Below are 21,096 nucleotides of genomic sequence, written 5' to 3' on the forward strand. Positions count from 1 at the left end.
TTATGTGGAGGTGGAACCCGTCCGGCCTGTACAGATCCCACCTCCCACAGAACCGGACCCAATGTCCCAGGAATCTGGAGCCCTCCCTCCTGCACCCATCTCTCCAGTCACGCATTCATCTGCTCTATCCTCCTATTTCTATACTCGCTAGCTCGTGGCACAGGGAGTAATCCAGAGATTACTACCTTTGAGGTCCTGCTTTTTCATCTCTTTCCTAGCTCCCAAAAATCTGCCTGCAGGACCTCATCCCATTTTCTACCTATGTCGTTGGTACCGATATGGACCACGACCTCTGGCTGTTCAAAGAAGAGCAGGGGAGTTCTCCCCAGTGTCCTGGCCAATATTTATCCCTCAATCAACAAAACAAAAAAAGATGATCTGGTCATTATTACATTGCTGTTTGTGGGAGCTTGCTGTGCGCAAATTGGCTGCCGTGTTTCCTACATTACAACAGTGACTACACTTCAAAAGCACTTCATTGGCTGTAAAGCGCTTTGGCACATCCTGAGGTCACGAAAGGCGCTATATAAATTCAAGTCTTTTCTTTTTTTGAACCTCGGACCTTCCCAGTTTGTATATGTTTTTATAGATAAGATAAAACAGCGCATTATTTATGCGAAGACTGCAGACAAATATACCATGGAGTGGCAGCCATTGCACCACACATCCTGCAAAGATTGAAATTACTGGGAGGGAGAGTCTTTTTAATCTGAATTCTTTGTTTCTCTAGCCTGAATATTAAATGCAGCGTTCAAACAAGAAGTGTGAGAGCCCAGAAATTAATATCGTCGACCTAGTTCAGCAGCCAGTAGCTCAAAGCTAGTTTACACTGAAGACACATGAAGACGTACAATTCTCTTGGGTCCCCTTCTCTTATTTCCCTGCGGTCTTGCCTTCTCTTCCCTTTGGGTTCCGGTTCTTGCTGGAGTTTGGGGCGGACCCAATGGTGTGGACAGGGCCCCTCTGTGGTTGTGGTCTAGCTCAGTGTATGGGGGTGATTTTATCAATGGGGACGTGATGGAGGCGGGACTGCTGCTTGTCGGGTTTTAGTCCCGCCTCCATCGACGTCCAGCCAGCCCACGCTATTTTCCCCCAATTGACCTTGTGAAGCCCGCCCAGCGGGCTCAGCAGGCCAATTAAGGGAAAGCCAGTTACTGGTGACGTCAGCGAGTGACGTTTCATCTGTCAAGATTTTTTGACCGATGAATTGTCATCGTTTGACAGCTCTGTGAAGCTGTCAAACACTGACAATCTGTCTTCTAAGTTGAGTCCTTTACTCAAGACTCAATTAGAAAGCCTTCCTGAGCAGAAAGCAGAAGGCTGCTGCATTTGAGAATGCAGCGGCCGTTCTGCTTTCTCTGCCGGTGAGCTGAGGGACTCCTGAGACCCGAAGGGATGAAACCTGGGTAAGTAAAGCTTTTAAAACACTTAAGACTCACCTCACACACTTACCGCTGCACACATGCACTCATCACCTCACCTGCACACCGGACATCTCGGCCCCTTCGACACCCGGAGACCCACGGCAAGGTTCAGAGCCCTCGGGAAGCCCGCAATTTAGGGCTCAAAATAGGGATTATCCAAAAAACTGTCGGTTAACTACCTGTTAACAGGCAGTTAATCGGCACTAATCCCCTTCCCGCCTCCAGGAGGCGGCTCCCAGCGCGGGTCGGTTACCCGCCTCTTGGGAAAATGGCACGGGGGCGGGTTGGGGGCAGGATGGGTACCCGCCCCCAGATTCTGCCATTTTCCTGGCAGTCCCGCCTGCATACCTGCCTCCCCAGGGCTGGCAAAATCGCCCCCCTATATTTTAGGATATCCAGTGTTGCTGCGAGATTTTGGCTGTCCTGGGTCAGAATTTTTAGATGTCTATCCCCCTCGTGCTGAGCAATGGGTGCCTTTCACCTCAGTCATTTCAGTCTTTGCCGGGGCGCGTGCTGTGAGTTTTAAAATGACTGAGATTTCCCCGGTTTATTTGTCTGGATTTTTTTTGCATAAGTAATGAACTGTTTTATCTTATCTGTAAAAATATATCAAACCTTTAAAAGAAAACATGCAGTTTATTTCAGAAATGGGAGGAGGCAGGCTAGTACCTTTTCATTTCAACTTTCCAGCATCTGCAGTATTTTACTGTTGTATGAGGCAACTACAGCATTAAAGAGGAAGGAAAGTCTTAAGGGGGGAGCTGGCTTTTTGTTCAAAATACTTGCCTGTTTTATAGAAAAAATTTCAATTGAGTCACTAACATGGAGACCCTTAAGATTCCTTGAAGGGAAAAATGCCATTAAGGAGATAAAGGGATCTGAACAACAACAGCAAAAAACTTGTATTTGTATAGCATAAGAACATAAGAATTAGGAGCAGGAGGTGGCCATACGGCCCCTCGAGCCTGTTCCGCCATTCAATAAGGTCATGGATGATCATTGACCACAAGTATTTCCCGCCCGATCTCCATATCTCTTGATCCCCCCTAAAGTCCAAAAATCTATCGATCTCAGCCTTGAATATACTCAACGACTCAGCATCCACCACCCTTTGGGGTAGAGATTGCCAAAGATTCACAACCCTCCGAGTGAAGAAATTCCTCCTCATCTAAGTCTTAAATGGCTGACCCCTTATCAACATAAGAACATAAGAAATAGGAGCAGGAGCAGGCCAATCGGCCCCTCGAGCTGCTCCGCCATTCAATAAGATCATGGCTGATCTGATCCTAACCGCCAATCCACTATCACAGAACCATCTCCTGAATCTAACAGAATTAGACACACGAAATAGCAGCAGGATCAGGCTACACGGCCCCTTGGGCCCGCTCCACTACCCACAGGGCCATGTCCGATCCGAACCTAGACTCATGTCCAAATTCCTGCCCGCTCCCCGTAACCCTTAATTCCCTTCTAGCAAACTGTCTATTTCTGTTTTAAATTTATGTAATGATGTAGCTTCTACAGCTTTTTGGGGCAGCATATTCCATGGACCTACCACCCTCTGAGTGAAGTAGTTCCTCCTCATCTCAGTTTTGAAAGAGCAGCCCCTTATTCTAAGACTATGCCCCCTAGTTCTAGTTTCACCCATCATCGGGAACATCCTCCCCGCACCCACCCGATCCAACCCCTTCACAATCTTATATGTTTCAATAAGATCGCCTCTCATTCTTCTGAACTCCAATGAGTAGAGTCCCAATCTACTCAACCTCTCCTCATATGTCCATCCCCTCATCCCCGGGATTAACCGAGTGAACCTTCTTTGTACTGACTCGAGAGCAAGTATGTCTTTTCTTAAGTATGGACACCAAAACTGTATGCCAAATCTCTGCCCACTTACTTAGCCTGTCTATGTCCCCTTGCAGGTTTTTTATGTCCTCCTCACTCACTACTTTCCGTCCCATCTTTGTATCATCTGCAAACTTTGATATGTTACACTCGGTCCCCTCCTCCAAATCGTTAATATAGATTGTAAAGAGTTGGGGACCCAGCACTGACCCCTGTGGAACACCACTAGTTAATGATTGCCAGTCTGAGAATGAACCATTTATCCCAACTCTCTGCCTTCTGTTAGATAGCCAATCCTCTAGCCATGCCAGAATATTACCCCCAATCCCGTGATTTTTTATCTTAAGCAATAATCTTTTGTGTGGCACCTTGTCAAATGCCTTTTGGAAGTCTAAATACACTACATCCACTGGTTCCCCTTTATCCACCCTATATGTTACTTCCTCAAAGAACTCCAGCAAATTTGTCAAACATGACTTCCCCTTCATAAAACCATGCTGACTTTGTCCTATTAAATTATGATTATCCAAATGTCCTGTTACTGTCTCCTTAATAATGGACTCCAAAATTTTACCTACCACAGATGTTAGGCTAACCGGTCTATAGTTTCCAGCCTTCTGTCTACTGCCCTTTTTAAATAAGGGTGTTACATTAGCAGTTTTCCAGTCTGCCGGGACCTTTGCTGAGTCCAGGGAGTTTTGGAAAATTATTACCAATGCATCCACAATCCCTACCGCCACTTCCCTCAAGACCCTAGGATGTAAGCCATCAGGTCCAGGTGATTTATCTGCCTTGAGTCCCATTATTTTACTGAGTACCACTTCCTTAGTGATTTTGATCATGTTTAGCTCCTCCCCCCCTATAGCCCCCTGTTTGTCCAGTGTTGGGATATTCTTAGTGTCTTCTACTGTAAAGACTGATACAAAATATTCATTCAGTGTTTTTGCCATCTCCATGTTCCCCACCATTAATTTCCTGGTCTCATCCTCTAAGGGACCAACATTTACTTTAGCCACCCTTTTTCTTTTTATATAACTATAAAAACTCTTACTATCTGTTTTTATATTTTTTGCTAATTTACTTTCATAATCTATCTTCCCTTTCTTAATCAATCTTTTTGTTATTTTTTGCTGTCTTTTAAAGTTTTCCCAATCCTCTATCCTCCCACTAGATTTGGCTACCTTATATGCCCTTGTTTTTAGTCGAATACTATCCTTAATTTCTTTACTTAGCCACGGATGGCTGTCTTTTCTTTTACACCCTTTTCTTCTCAGTGGAATATATATTTTTTGGAAGTTGTAAAATAACTCCTTAAATGTACACCACTGATCATGTATCGTCTTACCCTTTAATCTATTTTCCCAATCCACTCTACTTAATTCCGCTCTCATACCTTCATAGTCTCCTTTATTCAAGCTTAGCACGCTTGTTTGAGATCCAACCTTCTCACCCTCTAATTGAATATGGAATTCAACCATGTTATGGTCACTCATTCCAAGGGGATCCTTTACTAGGACATTTTTAATTAATCCTGTCTCGTTACACAGGACCAGATCTAAGGTTGCTTGCCCCCTGGTCGGTTCAGTTACATACTGCTCAAGAAACCCATCCCTAATACACTCAATGAACTCATCCTCAAGGCAGCCCTGCCCAATTTGATTTGTCCAATTAATATGATAGTTAAAATCCCCCATAATTATAGATGTTCCCTTATTACAAGCCTCAACTATTTCCTGATTGATACTCCGTCCAACAGAGTTGCAACTGTTCGGAGGCCTATAGACTACGCCCACTAGTGTTTTTTTCCCCTTATTATACCTTACCGCCACCCAAACTGTTTCATTATCCTGATCTTTTGACCCAATATCATTTCTCTGTATTACAGTGATTCCTTCCTTTATTAACATAGCCACCCCACCTCCCCTTCCTTCCTGCCTGTCCTTCCTGATCGTTAAATAACCTGGTATGTTTAATTCCCAGGCATTGTCACCCTGCAGCCATGTTTCTGTAATGGCCACAAGATCATACCCATATGTAGCTATTTGTGCCATTAACTCGTCTATTTTGTTACGAATGCTACGTGCATTCAGATAGAGAACTTTCAAATATGTTTTGTGACACTTAGTTCCTGCTTTTGCCCTTTTTATTACTTTACCTTTTACTCCAAACCTTCTGCCCCTTCCTGACACGCTCTGGTTTTTAATTTCCCCACTGCTACCTAAGTCTATGACCTTCTCTGTTGTCATTTTTATCCTGAGACTATGCCCCCTAGTTCTAGACACTCCAGCCAGGGGGAAACAACCTCTCAGCATCTACCCTGTCAATCCCCCTCAGCATCTTATATGTTTCAATGAGATCACCTCTCATTCTTCTAAACACCAGAGAGTATCGGCCCATTCTACACAATCTCTCTTCATAGGACAGCCCTCTCATGAGGAGAGATTGAGTAGATTGGGCCCATACGCCCCAAGACGCTTCACAGGAGCAATCATCAAACAATATTTAATACCAAGCCACATTAGGATCGGACGAAGGGTCATCAGCCAGAAATGTTGACTCTGTTTCTCTCTCCGCAGACGCTGCCTGACCTGCTGAGTATTTCCAGCATTTTCTGTTTTTATTTCAGATTTCCAGCAACCGCAGTATTTTGCTTTTGTCTGAATAATATATAACTCGTTATGGAACACTCAGCAGCATTTATTCAATATTTAACCTTTGTAAGTGCAGTGTTTTGTTTAAAGCTACACAATAATATATTGGTAAGAGGACCTGGGAGCCTTGTGCAGGTCAAGCACATTCTCTTACTGTTAGCTTAGTCCCATTAGCCGTGTGCTGTCAACGGCAGCACTTCAATGGCAGCGATGGCAAAGATTTTGTTCTTTAAATGTTCTTTAAGAGCAGGGAGGTTATGCTAGAACTGTATAAAACACTAGTTAGGCCGCAGCTGGAGTACTGCGTGCAGTTCTGGTCACCATAAACCAAAGTTTCCTGTATATAAAATTATGAGGGGCCTAGATAGAGTGGATAGGAAGGACCTATTTCCCTTAGCAGAGAGGTCAATAACCAGGGGGCACAGATTTAAAGTAATTGGTGGAAGGATTAGAGGGGAGTTGAGGGGAACTTTTTTCACCCAGAGGGTGGTGGGGGTCTGGAACTCACTGCCTGAAAGGGTGGTAGAGGCAGAAACCCTCATCACATTTAAAAAGTACTTGGGTATGCACTTGAAGTGCGGCAACCTACAGGCTACGGACCAAGAGCTGGAAAGTGGGATTAGGCTGGATAGCTCTTTGTCAGCCGGCACAGACATGATGGGTGGAATGGCCTCCTTCTGTGCTGTAAATTTCTATGATTCTATGGGCTGGATTTTGCCAATGGGGACGCGTTGGGGGCGGGACTGCTGGTTGTCGGGTTTCAGTCCCGCCCCCAACGATGTCCGGCCAACCTGCGCTATTTTCCCTTGATTGACCTTGTTAAGCCCGCCCTGTGGGCTTAGCCGGCCAATTAAGGGAAAGCTGGTGATAGAGGACGTCAGCGTATGACGTTTCATCTGTCAAATTTTTGACAGATGAATTGTCAGCGTTTGACAGCTTTGAGAAGCTGTCAAACACTGACAATCTCTGTTCTATGGTGAGCCCTTGCACGGAAGGCTCACCAAAACCTTTTTCATCTGAGAATGCAGCAGCCATTTTGTCACCTCTGCCATTGAGATGAGGCACCTCTGCATCCCCAAGAGTTGAAGCCTGCAGGAAGAAGCAAAGGTAAGTAAACTTTTTCTAACACTTTACACTCACCACTCATACTTGCCTCTCCACACTTGCACCCATCACTCACCTCCACAGCAGACTTTTCGACCCCTCTCACCCCCGCAGACTCACTGCTCGCCTCGCTGACCCTGGCGGGGTTTCCCGATGTCAGGAAGCCCGCACTTGGAGGGGTAAAATGGGGATAAGCCTCTTAACTGCCTGTTAACTACCTGTTAACAGGCAGTTAATTGGCTGTAATCTTCTTCCTGCCTCCCGGGAAGCTGGCACGGAGGCGAGTTGGGAGCGGGTTCGGTACCCGCTCCCAGTTTCTGCCATTTTCCCGGCAGTCCCGCCTCCCCAGGGCTGGCAAAACCCCCCCCTACGATTCTAAATGTTCCCTTTTCTCTTCTCCGCTCCTGAAGGCGCTGGCTCACACCAGTGGTCTGGCGGAGCAGGCTGGAGGGTCCGAATGGCCTACTCCTGCTCCTATTTCTTATGTGCACCCACTGAGCCTGAACACTATGGCCGCAAATTTAATAGCGCTGAGGGGGGCGGGATTGGGGGTGGGACTGCTGTCAAAATCGCAAAGATTGACAGCAGGTAGGAAACCCGCTGTTAACCCACCTCCACGCGAGTCTCCCAGGTGTCGGGTCTGTCAGCGGAGAACTGACCCGACACCAAGCGGCGGGGGAGACAATTCTGGTACTTAAATGACTTGTTAAGAGCCAATTTAAGAGAATTTTGAGGCTTACTTGTAATTTTACCTTCTGCTCCACTGGTTACCCGCTGTTCGGGGAACACGCCAAGCTCAACCTGATGCTCTGAGGTTTGTGAAAAGCTGACAGCTGCAGAAGTGGTGTCAAGGATGCCATGTTGCAGATGGTGAGTTTCAGAGCACTGAAAATGTTGGTTACTGCATTTTTAATACATGCCGGCTCTCTGCTAGAGCACTTCAGCGAGTCCCACTCCCCCCGCCCTTTCCCCGTAGCCCTGCAAATTGTTTTCCTTCAGGTACTTATCCAATTCCCTTTTGAAAGCCACGATTGAGTCTGCCTCCACCGCCCTTTCAGGCAGCGCATTCCAGATCCTAACCACTCGCTGCGTTAAAAAAAGTTTTTCCTCCTTCCTAAAGCACGGCGGACCAGAATTGGACACAATAGCCCCAGTTGAGGTCGAACCAGTGTTTTTATACAGGTTCGTCGTAACTTCGAATTCTTCAACTTAGTGGGTGCTCTCTCCTACCACCTGCTGGTTGAGAATGACCATGACAAGAACAACCGGCCGGCCTCCAGCTCACTCGGCACAAACAAGCTGCGGGTGGCACAGTGCCGGATCTCGAGATCCCTTGTCGTCAACTCGATCAGGAGGGGAGCCATTTTAAAAGTTGTGTGAAGCACAGTGTTGTGTTTGATTTTTTTTTTATAATATCTTTTCACACAATGTTTCAATGCTCTAGCATAAGAACACAATTCAATTCAATTTTATTTGCCATATGTAACCAGTACAAGTACAATTACAATGGAATGCTTACTCCCCGTAGGGACGCGTCAGCTATTCATACAGCGCCGCGTTCAGAAAGTCAATACAATGGCTTCCAGTGGCAGTGGGAGCACGATGTCCCTCAGCCGCTCCGTCCTCCTCGTCACCGCGGCCTCCTCCTCACTGTTGCCGGCTCCAAGTGGTGGCCTGCTTTCCTACTCACGATCCGACCTCTGGCTGCCATGCATGGCTCCCCTCCTCCCAGTCGGACTGCGAGCTTCCCGCCATGGAGCTGCCGGCCGACGTGCTGCAGCGGGACGTCGTGGCTGCTGCTGCTGCTCGTTGCGCTGCGCTGCCTCCGCCCGACTCACCGAACACATCGTCGGGATGTGAATGCTCAGGTCACTGCGGCCTCCTCCTCACCGTCACCGGCTCCACGGTCCGACGGCCCGGGGCCCGCTTCTCCCTCTCACGGTTCGGCCTCTGGCCGCCATGCTCGGCTCCCCTCCTCCCAGCCGGAATGCCTTCCCGCCGAGGAGCTGCCGGCCGACGTGCTCCAGCGGGTCGTCGTGGCTGCTGCTTGCCGCGCTGCGCTGCCTCTGCCCGACTCGCCGAACACTTCGCTCCGGTTGCAGGAGCAAGCGGCGAGAGCTGGCCGCCCGAATCAGGGAGAGCGCGCTCAGCACCGGACCGTCTCGGGCGCCATCTTGAACACAAAACATAACTGAGAAAAAAATACTCTGAATAAAGAAAATCGAAAGACTATGCAGGCAGGATATGAAGCAATGGTATGCTTTTTTTCTTTTATTCTGTGTATACCAAGTACGATTACAGTAGGGTCTAGATTAAAGAAACACCTGACCCCAGGATGAAACTCACATTTTACAGAGACCCGGATCCAAAGTATAACGTCTCTCGGTTCACCAGTTCTGTGTTCCGTTGGGATGAAGAGGGTTACTAACTCTGGTTGGGCATGTTCCTGGAGGATTCAGCACATGAGCTCCCAGTAAATCAGCCTTTTCCCCTCTAACCAATAATTTTGTAATTAATAAATGTAAGTGTTGAAAGAAATTGGTTTAAAAAAAAACTCATAATTTTTTTAATACACCTCGGAATTTTCTCCCGAGCTGCTCGCAACAGTGTCCTGGAGATTAATCTTCCATTCCCGGAGACTCCAGGCCAATCCTGGAGGGTTGGCAACCCAATGAAACATGTTAACATCTAACAGGACTAGACAGACTAGATGCAGGGAGGATGTTCCCGATGGCCGGGGGAGTCCAGAACCAGGGGTCTCAGTCTAAGGATAAGGGGTAAGCCATTTAGGACAGAGACGAGGAGGAATTTCTTCACCCAGAGAGTGGTGAACCTGTGGAATTCTCTACCACACAAGGCAGTTGAGGCCAATTCATTAAATATATTCAAGAAGGAGTTGGATATATTTCTTAAGGCTAAAGGGATCAAGGGATATGGGGAGAAAGCAGGGACAGGGTACTGAATTTGGATGATCAGCCATGATCTCATTAAATGGCGGAGCAGACTCGAGGGGCCGAATGGCCTACTCCTGCTCCTATCTTCTATGTTTCTATGTTAAAATGTACAGCATATACATATATTTTATAAAACGTCATAGAGACCTAACCCTAGCTTTCCCCCCAATCCACTCCACAAATGTTATTCCTCCAATTTTCTCCCCTCCCAAAGGCATTGATTCTGTTCAGGGGTGCAGTACGCAGGTGGTGGTGGTGGAACCTATCACCCCCCTGTGCTCGCTGACCTACATTGGCTCCTGGTTAAGCAACGCCTCGATTTTTAAATTCTCATCTTTGTTTTCAAATCCCTCCGTGCCCTCGCCCTCTCCCTATTTCTGTAATCTCCTCCAGCTCTACAATCCTCCAAGAAATCTTCGCTCCTCTAATTCTGACCTCTTGAGCATCCCTGATTTTAATCGCTCCACCATTGGCGGCCGTGCCTTCGGCTGTCTAGGCCCTAAGCTCTGGAAGTCCCTTCCTGAACCTCTCCGCCTCTCTACATTACAACAGTGACTACACTGCAAGAGTACTTCATTGGCTGTAAAGCGCTTTGGGACATCCTGAGGTCATAAAAGGCGCTGTAGAAATGTTAGTCTTTCTTCTTTCTGCCTCCTCCTCCTTTAAGATGCCTTAAAACCTGCCTCTTTTGGTCACCTGCCTTATATATCTCAAGAACATAAGAATTAGGAGCAGGAGTCGGCCATACAGCCCCTCGAGCCTGCTCCACCATTCAATAAGATCATGGCTGATCTTCGACCTCATCTCCACTTTCCCGCCCGATCCCCATATCCCTTGATTCCCCTAGAGTCCAAAAATCTATCGATCTCGGCCTTGAATATACTCAACGACTGAGCATCCACAGCCCTTTGGGGCAGAGAATTCTAAAGATTCACAACCCTCCGAGTGAAGAAATTCATCTTCATCCCAGTCCTAAATAGCTGACCCCTTATCCTGAGACTATGCCCCCTAGTTCTAGACTCTCCAGCCAGGGGAAACAGCCTCTCAGCATCTCCTTACATGGCTCGGTGTCAAATTTTGTTTGATAACACTCCTGTGAAGCGCCTTGGGACGCTAAAGGGCGCTATATGTGTGTCAGCTGTGGCTCAGTGGGCAGCACCCTCGCCTCTGAGTCAGAAGGCCAGGGTTCAAGTCCCACTCCAGGGACTTGAGCACAAAAATCTACACTGATACTCCTGTGCAGTACTGAGGGAGTGCTGCACTGTCAGAGGAGCCGTCTTTTGAATGAGACGTTAAACCGAGGCCCTATCTGCTCTCTCAGGTGGATGTAAAAGATCCCGTGGCACTATTTCGAAGAAGAGCAGGGGGGAGTTCTCCCCGGTGTCCTGGGGCCAATATTTATCCCTCAACCAACAGATTATCTGGTCATTATCACATTGCTGTTTGTGGGAGCTTGCTGTGCGCAAATTGGCTGCCACATTTCCTACATTACAACAGTGACTGCACTTCATTGGCTGTAAAGCGCTTTGGAACGTCCGGTGGTCGTGAAAGGCACGATAGAAATGCAAGTCTTTTTTTACATATAAATTCAAGTTGTTGTTGTCCATGTGGGTCAGGTCCACATTAGACTGGGCATTTACCAAATGAGCTATTGGAGAGGATTGTATATAGAATATTGTAATATTGACTTCTTACATTCCAGCAAATAAACCCTCAAAATTCGATGACCCACCTGTAAGGTAAGGTTGTATTCACTACAATTTAGAAGATTAAGGGGTGATTTGATCGAAGTCTTCAAGATATTAAAGGGAACAGATAGAGAGAAACTATTTCCGCTGGTTGGGGAGTCTAGGACTAGGGGACATAGCCTAAAAATTAGAGCCAGACCTTTCAGGAGTGAAATTAGGAAACACTTCTACACACAAAGGGTGGTAGAAGTTTGGAACTCTCTTCCGCAAATGGCAATTGATGCTGGATCAATTATTAATCTGAGATTGATAGATTTTTGTTAACCAAAGGTATTAAGGGATATGGGCCAAAGGCGGGTATACGGAGTTAGGTCACAGATCGGCCATGATCGCACTGAATGGCGGAACAGGCTCGAGGGGCTGAATGGCCTCCTCCTGTTCCTATGTTTCCTATTCCACAGATGACTGGGCAGGTTTACACACAATTTCCTCATTACTGGCAGTGATAAGAAGGAAAGGAAGAATGTCCCTTTCACATCCTCAAGATATCCCACAGATGTTTCACAGCCACCTTTGACGTGTAGTCACTGTTGTACGGTAGGCAAATGATTTTTTTCTAACAGCAGCCCTGCCTTCAAACAGCAATAGGTTCAAATTTCTTGAGTGTCGAGGAGCAGTCCCATCAGGCATTGTGGAGTTTGGGAGATTTGATTGGAATGAGCTGCTGACTGTTTCACACGCTATACAATGCACACAGAGCATGTGAGGGAGCTGGAGGGAGGAGACTGGGGGTAAGAGTCGGGGGCGATTTTAACCCTACTCGCTCAGGAGGAAGCTGGCGGGTGGAGCAGTTAAAATCGCCCTGGCTCGTACCCGTCCGAAAGCCGCCACGATCGCAACATCTGCAATTTTAATGCAGCAAGGACCCGCGCCCGGAGCCAACGGGGTCCTTCTTTACATGCGCATGTTGCGGCCCGCTGACATCGTTGAGACCCGAGTGTAATTTTAACTCAGGCCTGAGCGCGGAATCGGGGCCTAAAGAGTGGGGAGCTAGAGGCTGGGAGCCAAAGAAAGGGGGAAGTGAGAGACTGGGAGCTGGAGGGAGGCGAGACTGGGAAATTAGAAAGGAGATGGGGATGAATTGGAGCCAGAAAAAGAGGCGAGCAGGAGACCAGGAGCAGATTGGGGAGGGGGATACTGGGAGCAGGAGAGCAGGAGCAGGCCAGGTGTATTCCAAAGTGATTTAGCAAGACGGTCCATTGAAAAGCCCCAAGTTAGGAGAAAGAGGGACCGGAGGTGGCTTCCAGCAGAGTAACTTTGATCTTAAGATCAGCTGAATCTCACAGCTGATTAAGTATACTTAAAATGTGTTCCTGACCCGAGCTCACTGTCAGGGAGGATTCAACCTGCCTCAACCTGACCCGACCATACTATCGGACAGAACACAACCCAGCTCAACCCAACCCCACAATCAGGCATTACCCAACTCGTCCCAACCAGGTCATCAGAGGAAACCCAACCTGGCCCAACCCAACCCAAAGGGGATCAAGGGATATGGGGAGAAGGCAGGGACAGGGTACTGAGTTTGGATGATCAGCCATGATCTCATTAAATGGCGGAGCAGGCTCGAGGGGCCGAATGGCCTACTCCTGCTCCTATCTTCTATGTTTCTAACCCCACAATCAGGCAGAACCCAACCCAACCCAACACATCCGAAATTAACCTCGCAATCTAGACAGTACCCCATCTGACTCGACCCAACCCCACGATCAGGCAGAACCCAACCCAACCCAACTCTGCTGTCAGCCGGAAATATTAGCAGAGCAGCTATTTCAGCATCAGGGGATCTCGCTGACAGGAACTTGTCCTGTTGAAAGTCTCAGCATTTCGAGCGCCAATAGGATCAGCTTCTGTTGGGAAGAGAACCTAGTGCTGGAAAAGCTGATCTTGCAACTGATCCTTTGGCCTTTGTACCTGAGATTGAGATTGGGTCCAGTTCTTAACAGATCGGGGACACATTTTCCGCACAGCTGTGAGACTCGGATAATCTGTTAGCTGATTGGTCAAAATTGCTCCCTGGATGCCTCTGTCCCGCATTGCTGTGTATGAGAAAGGACCATTTGGCCCAGTGAAGATCAGCACACTGCTACCTTAACTCTGCCAGTATACCATCCATTTTGAACACTCCTAGCTGCCCTCCAGACAATATTTCCCCCTCCTGAGACTTAACAAGGATGTCCTCTGCCCTCTACATAAGCAAACGCTCAGAGATGCTGACACATGCAATTGGCAGAGCGCTTCCTTTAGAATGTTGAACTCTACTTGCTACAATGAATGTTGGGCCTGATGTCAATGCTACTTTTCCTTAACGGCTTCAGCAGCTTGAGGACTCTCCCCTGGAGGTGGGAGCTCACTGCGCACAGCAAGTAGTTTGAGGGTGGGAAGACATTTTTGTAGGTTTAAGCTTAAATGATGTTTCAAATCCTTTGAAAAATATCAGACATGCCGGCTTTGGTACTCTGCAGCCAGCGAGGAAACAAAGTTGGGGCTTATTTGCAGGTATGTTTTTTCAGTGGGTTGATGCAGTACATTGGCACTTCAATGCATCGTGCCACTGAGTGGTAGAGGGTAGGCTTGTCATCACAATTCCTTGTATGGCGAATTCCTGATCTCAGCTGAGCCATCAGGGAGCAGCAAGGAGCAGAGGTCTGAGGGGCAAAGGCCAACAAGCAGAGGGCAAAGGCCAATGAGCGGAGGTCAGAGGGCAAAGGCCAATGAGCAGAGGGCAATGGTCAGAGGGCAAAGGCCAATGAGCAGAGGACAAGTGAAAGGGTGGGGAAAGGTTTAGCGTCACTCAACTCTTCTCTTCTTTTCGAAACCTCCATGCTGGCTGGGGTTAGGTTCCTGCTGTCACCCCTCCCAGCCTGGCTATGAAACATGGGTGCAGGTGGAAAGGGAGGGCAATAGAAAAATATTTTTGCAGAAATGTCCAATAGAGGTCCCCTTGTGCCAAGCTGCTACATAAGTGTCATTGAACCTATATACAGATTAACGACATCCTGAGTGCAGTATCTCCAAATGTGTAATGTAAGTGGGTTCTGGGGAAGGGATTGTTAATGGGGTAATTATCGGGGTTCATAAAGAAGGATCATATAACCGTGTGTAGCAATATTGCAGATATGTTTGTTATGGTTGTCTCCATTCAGAATGTTGGCCTAAGCTTCTTTTCGATTGGAAGAAATCTTGGCAGACGCATTTACAACATAAATGCATTTACACGTAGAGACCGGAGGGATTCTTGCCCCCAGCTGACTTTTAAAGAAAGGTCCTGATCACTGCCGCCCTTTATACGTGGGATATAATGGTAAGACTCCTCTCTTTATAGGGATCTTGCTGGTGCTGTGACTCCCTCTTCAAAAGGAAAGAGTCATTCCGTAACCCGAAATAACCAGAGCCTAGAAATTACTGTTGTCACTATTATCAACTGTTCATTTCAAGCAAGGTCAAGCCTCCTTTAAAATACCAGACAGGAATGGCATACAAACTCATGAAATATTCATCCACTATTACAGCGACCATAATTTCTAAACTCAGAACAGCTGGAAATAAACACAAACCATTTTTTAAAACACAGTTAGCCCCCATCCCCACCCCTGCCCCACTCTGTTCAGCTCAGTCCGTCACTCAGTAGATTGCCAGGTCTGAGAAAGTCTATTGCGATTTGTTCTTTATATTCTTCTTCTCTGCTCTGTGTTGTGGCTTTGCTTTTTTCTTGTTGGCCTTTTTGTTCTCGACACTCTTCGGGCTCGCTTTACTTTTGCTCGACGCGCTTTTGCTTTTCTCAGGGAGGTTACCTTTGCAGTTCTTAAAAGGGGCGTCTTTCACATTCTGTCCCGTAACGTTTTTCGGGAGGTCGCAGACGGCCGTGACCTTCAGGTTGGTACTTTCGATCCACCTTTCAACGATAAATTATGTCAATGAAACAAAGCCACTGAATAAAATAAACACCAAGACAGGTGACAGTACATCTCTCTCACACAGTGGGACGCCATAAAAGAAAGACTTGCATTTTTTATAGCACCTTTCACGAACTCAGGAGACGTCCCAAAGCGCTTTACAGCCAATGAAGCACTTATTGAAGTGCAATCGCTGTTGTAATGTCGGAAACACGGCAGCCAATTTGCGCACAGCAAGCTCCCACAAACAGCAATGTGTTAATGACCAGATCATCTGTTTTAGAGATGTTGGTTGAGCGAGAAATATTGGCCAGGACACCGGGGATAACTCCCCTGCTCTTCTTTGAAATACTGCCATGGCATCTTCTACATCCACCCGAGAGAGCAGACGGGGCCTCGGTTTAACGCCTCATCCAAAAGACGGCACCTCTGACAGTGTAGCACTCCCTCAGCACTGCACTGGATTGTCAGCCTGGATTTTTGTGCTCCAGTCTCTGGAGTGGGACTTGAACCCACAACCTTTTGACTCAGAGGCGAGAGTGCTGCCCACTGAGTCACAGCGTTAGCCCAGAGGCCTGCAAGGTCAAATCCGAACCATAAGAGACTTTGGACCTCACCTGCTTGCTCTCCTTGGGTGCCTGTTTTGATGGACCTTTTTAAAAAAGAAATAATCTTGAAAGTGCTGACTCTTGTTGGGGTACAGATCCACAGGTACCCCAACTCCTCACCGAGGAAGCTTGGAAAGTGGTATGTCCATGGGATATTCAACACTGGAGCATCACGTCCAGAACCAATCATGTCCACACACATGCACGCACGCACCCAAGCAGGGGTCAGCATATACAAAAGCAGGAAGCATGGTTTCCCCTTTCTTGGCCCGCAGACACTGAGTCCAATTATAACAACCACTGAACCACCACAACTGAGATAAAGTTAATTCAGCACAGACCAAGGTTGGAACCCATCACCCCCTGTGCTCGCTGACCTACATTGGCTCCCGGTTAAGCAACGCCTCGATTTTAAAATTCTCACCCTTGTTTTCAAATCCCTCCGTGGCCTCGCCCCGTCCCTATCTCTGTAAGCTCCTCCAGCCCTACAATCCTCCGAGATATCTGCGCTCTTCCAATTCTGGCCTCTTGAGCATCCCTGATGTTAATCACTCCGCTATTGGCGGCCGTGCCTTCAGCTGCCTGGGTCCTAAGCTCTGGAATTCCCTCCCTAAAACTCTCCGCCACTCTACCTCTCATTCTTCCTTTAAGACGCTCCTTAAAACCTACCTCTTTGACCAAGCCTGCCCTGATATCTCCTTACGTGGCTCGGTGTCAAATTTTGTTTGATAATAGCTCCTGTGAAGTGCTTTGGGACGTTTTACTAGGTTAAAGGCGCTATATAAATGCAAGTTGTTGTTGAACCTGGAGCCTACCTAATATGCCTGGATTTGTACAAACACACGTGTACCCACTGCGCCACAGGAGAACACCCAAACTTGCATTTTATATTTACTGGTAAGTTATCTTTGTGGTGATAAATAATTAAAGAACAGTTAACAAAGTCCCTTCTACACGTGTCAATGATGTGCCTGGCAGCCATCACCATAGAAGAACATCACTGCTCTATCAGTGTCAGGTTTCATTTCCCACACCCGCTATGGTTATTACGACCTCTCTAAGTGAGACTGCTAATTCATTTCCAATTTAGGCCAGAATTGTTAGGTCCTTTGGGGAAAAATTGGGTTGATTTGCGCTAATGGGGCAAATCCCCTGGCGCCGGGGCACGGCGCCGCTAATGCCACCCATAAAATTCAGCAGGAGGTTAGCGGCGGCGGTAGCCGGTAGTGCCCCATGGCGCTGTGCTGCCGGCGATGACATAATCGCTGGCGGCACAGAGCTCCGCTCGCGCCCTGGCCGTAAACTTCCCTTGCGCCCCCTGACCTATCGCCGTACGATATTTCCGACAGGGTCAGGGTGACGTTTTTTGCAGCGGCGCGGCGGTAGTTAAATGGACAGGTGTCGGGCGGCCATTTTTATTTTGGCCGACTGCCAGCGCCTGCCCCCTTCCCCTTTTTTTCTCGGGGTGCCGGCCGCGATCGCTCGGCCCGGGACTCCTCTTGAGTGCCGGGCTTGTTTTCACGGCACCCCGCTCCCCGGTGGTCCCACAGGGCCCCGGTGCGCGCAGCGCTAGGCCCCTCCCCTTTAATCAGGGGAGGGAGGCCTGCGATGACGCGGCGCTACGTTCCGACGCGCGTGGCGCTGTTGCACGTAGCGCCCCAAGAAGGAGGTGGCGTGCTTCCATTAACGCCCTACCTCCTGCTTGGGGTGTTTGATGTGCCTCAATAAATCTGAGACTCAATGTTAGCGGAACAAAACAAGGCTTTTATTAACTTAGAAGGTAACACACAGTGGAGAGGTGTCTTCCATCCAGAGGTCTGCAGTACTGGATGTGAGGCACGCTGAGCCTGCTTACATAGAGGCCAGGTATGGGCGGAGCCCTACACACAATACAATACAAGGTGAGGAAACGGAACTGAGGTAAGGGAAATGAAACTGAAACTAAACCACAGTCACAGGCACAATCACACAGAGAATACAGATGAGTGATGAATGGCATATTTCATCACATTCACCCCTTCTATAGATTTAGTCTGTTCGGGGGTTTGATAGTCCTCTGTGACCGACGTGGCTGTTGTGGTGCCGCGGGTGTCGGCTGGGTGTCCCCGGTGGCCTCCTGGGTCTCTGCCGGGGGCGCCGCCAGGGTTGTTGAAGGGGTAGTTGGTGGGGGTACCGTTGGTCGATGTTCTTACGGGGGTGATGAAAGAGTAGTGGGTGGGTAAGAGTTGCTGTGATCGTTGTTGCTGCTGTTGTCGTGGTTGTTGTCGTTACCGGCTGGGGCGACGTCTTTTATGGACACGGTGTCCTCCCTTCCGTCGGCGTGCCGGACATACGCGTATTGGGGGTTGGCGTGGAGTAGGTGCACTGACTCCACGAGAGGGTCCGTCTTGTGGCCCCTCACATGCCTTCGCACGAATACCGGACCTGGGGTGGAGAGCCATGACGGCATGGATACGCCTGAGGTGGATTTCCGGGGAAAGACAAACATTCGTTCATGAGGCGTGGCATTAGTGGCAGTACACAATAGCGACCGTATCGAATGGAGCACATCTGAGAGGACTTCCTGCCAGCGGGAGATAGGGAGGCCCTTGGTCCTTAGAGCTAGAGTGACTGCTTTCCATACTGTCCCGTTCTCTCGCTCCACTTGACCGTTACCCCGGGGGTTGTAGCTGGTGGTACGGCTCGTGGCGATCCCCCTGGACAGCATGTACTGGCGTAGCTCTTCACTCATGAAGGACGCCCCCCTATCCGTATGGATGTAGCTCGGCATACCGAACAGGCAGAACAGGCTGTTGAGGCATTTAATGACCGTGGCGCTGGTCATGTCTGGGCAGGGGAAGGCGAATGGGAAACGGGAGTATTCATCCACAATGTTCAGGAAGTAAACATTGCGGTCGACGGACGGGAGGGGGCCCTTGAAGTCTAAGCTGAGCCACTCAAAGGGCCGTGTAGCTTTGATTAAGTGGGCTCTATCTGGGCGGTAGAACCGAGGCTTGCACTCAGCGCAAGTGCGGCAGTTCCTGGTCAGAGACCGAACTTCCTCAATCGAGTAGGGTAAGTTACGGGACTTTATGAAGTGGAACAGCCGTGTGGCCCCTGGGTGGCAGAGGTCGTTGTGGAGGGTCTGTAGCCGATCCCCGGTGGCGCTGGCACACATCCCTCGTGAGAGGGCGTCGGGGGATTCGTTAAGGGCCCCTGGCCGGTAAATGATGTCATACTCGAAGGTGGAGAGCTCGATCCGCCACCTGAGAATCTTATCATTTTTGATCTTCCCCTTCTGTTTATTATTAAACATAAACGCTACCGACCGCTGGTCGGTATGTAGGGTGAAGCGTTTGCCGGCTAGGTAGTGGCGCCAGTGGCGCACTGTCTCCACGATGGCTTGGGCCTCCTTTTCCACGGAGGAGTGTCTGATCTCGGGCCCTTGGAGGGTCCTCGAGAAGAAAGCTACGGGCCACCCCGCCTGGTTGAGGGTGGCCGCCAAGGCAAAGTCAGACGCATCACTTTCCACTTGAAAGGGAGTGTTCTCGTCCACTGCCTGTAGCGTGGCCCGCTCAATATCCCGCTTAATGCTTTTGAAGGCGGCGTGGGCCTCAGCAGAGAGTGGAAAAGAGGATGCTTTCAAGAGGGGGCGGGCTTTGTCGGAGTAGTTGGGGACCCATTGGGAATAATAAGAAAATAACCCCAAGCACCTTTTCAGGGCTTTGGGAGTGTTGGGCAGGGGCAGCTCCCGTAGGGGGCGCAATCGGTCGGGGTCTGGTCCGATTTCCCCATTCTCCACCACGCTGCCTAGTATGCAGAGGCGCGTGGTGTTGTAAACGCACTTGTCCTCGTTGTAAGTGAGGTTGCGTTTTTGTGCAGTTTTCAGGAACCCCTCGAGGTTCGAGTCGTGATCCTGCTGGTTGTGACCGCAGATGGTGACGTTGTCGAGGTAGGGGAAGGTTGCCTGCAAGTGGTGGTCATCGACCATGCGGTCCATCTCCCTCTGGAAGACCGAGACCCCATTCGTCACCCCAAAGGGGACTCTGAGGAATTGGTAGAGGCGTCCGTTCGCCTCGAAGGCGGTGTACGGGCGGTCCTCTGGTCTGATAGGGAGCTGGTGGTACGCTGACTTGAGGCCGATGGTGGAGAACACCCGGTATTGGGCGATTTGGTTCACCATTTCTGATATGCGGGGTAGCGGGTAGGCGTCTAGTTGGGTGTACCTGTTGATCGTTTGGCTATAGTCGATCACCATCCGTTCCTTCTCGCTACCCCTTACCACCACCACTTGGGCGCGCCACGGGCTGTTGCTGCATTCAATAATGCGCTCCTTCAGGAGCCTGTCTACCTCGGTCGCGATAAACCGCCTGTCCTCCCAGCTGTACCTCCTGCTTTTGGTCGCTATTGGCCGGCAGTTAGGGGTAAGGTTCGTGAATAGCGAAGGCGGCTTTACCTTCAGGGTAGCCAGACCGCACACTGTGAGGGGCGGCTGGGACCCACCGTAATTGAGCGTGATGCTTTGGTGGTGGCACTGGAAATCCAGGCCCAAGATCACGCTCGCACATAGATTCTTCATGATTAGTACTTTAAAATTATCGTATACAGTTCCGTTAACAGACAATTGTACCGTGCAGTAACCCATAATGGTCGATGTCTGGGTTTTATCAGCCATAGAGATGGTACCCCGAGTAGGGACCACCGTTAGGGAGAGTTGTTGTGCTAGTTCAGGGTGGATAAAACTCTCCGTGCTTCCACTGTCAATTAAACATTTAACCCCGCACCCGTTTACCTCGATGTCCACCATTGATTTGGATAGCGGGTGCGGCCTGGTCTGGTCCACTGTGACCGATGCCACTGTAGGGCCCTGATCGAGACAAGATGGCG

The 21,096-nt window shown here is 49.0% G+C and overlaps 1 protein-coding gene across 1 annotated transcript in view; it reads right to left on the reverse strand.

The window, feature by feature from the left end:
* Positions 1-9,262: 9,262 nt before the first annotated feature.
* LOC147099003 (chondroadherin-like protein) overlaps positions 9,263-21,096 on the reverse strand; it is an 82,307-nt gene continuing 70,473 nt past the window's right edge. Inside the window, exon 5 of the mRNA XM_085969523.1 lies at positions 9,263-15,621. Coding sequence (XP_085825649.1) covers positions 15,378-15,621 — 244 coding nt within the window. The 3' untranslated portion in view covers positions 9,263-15,377. The remainder of the gene's footprint in view (positions 15,622-21,096) is intronic.

The sequence above is a fragment of the Somniosus microcephalus genome, chromosome 28 (assembly GCF_052327205.1).
Source record: "Somniosus microcephalus isolate GS21.2 chromosome 28, FLI_Smic_1.0, whole genome shotgun sequence".
Classification (NCBI taxonomy): Eukaryota; Metazoa; Chordata; class Chondrichthyes; order Squaliformes; family Somniosidae; genus Somniosus; species Somniosus microcephalus.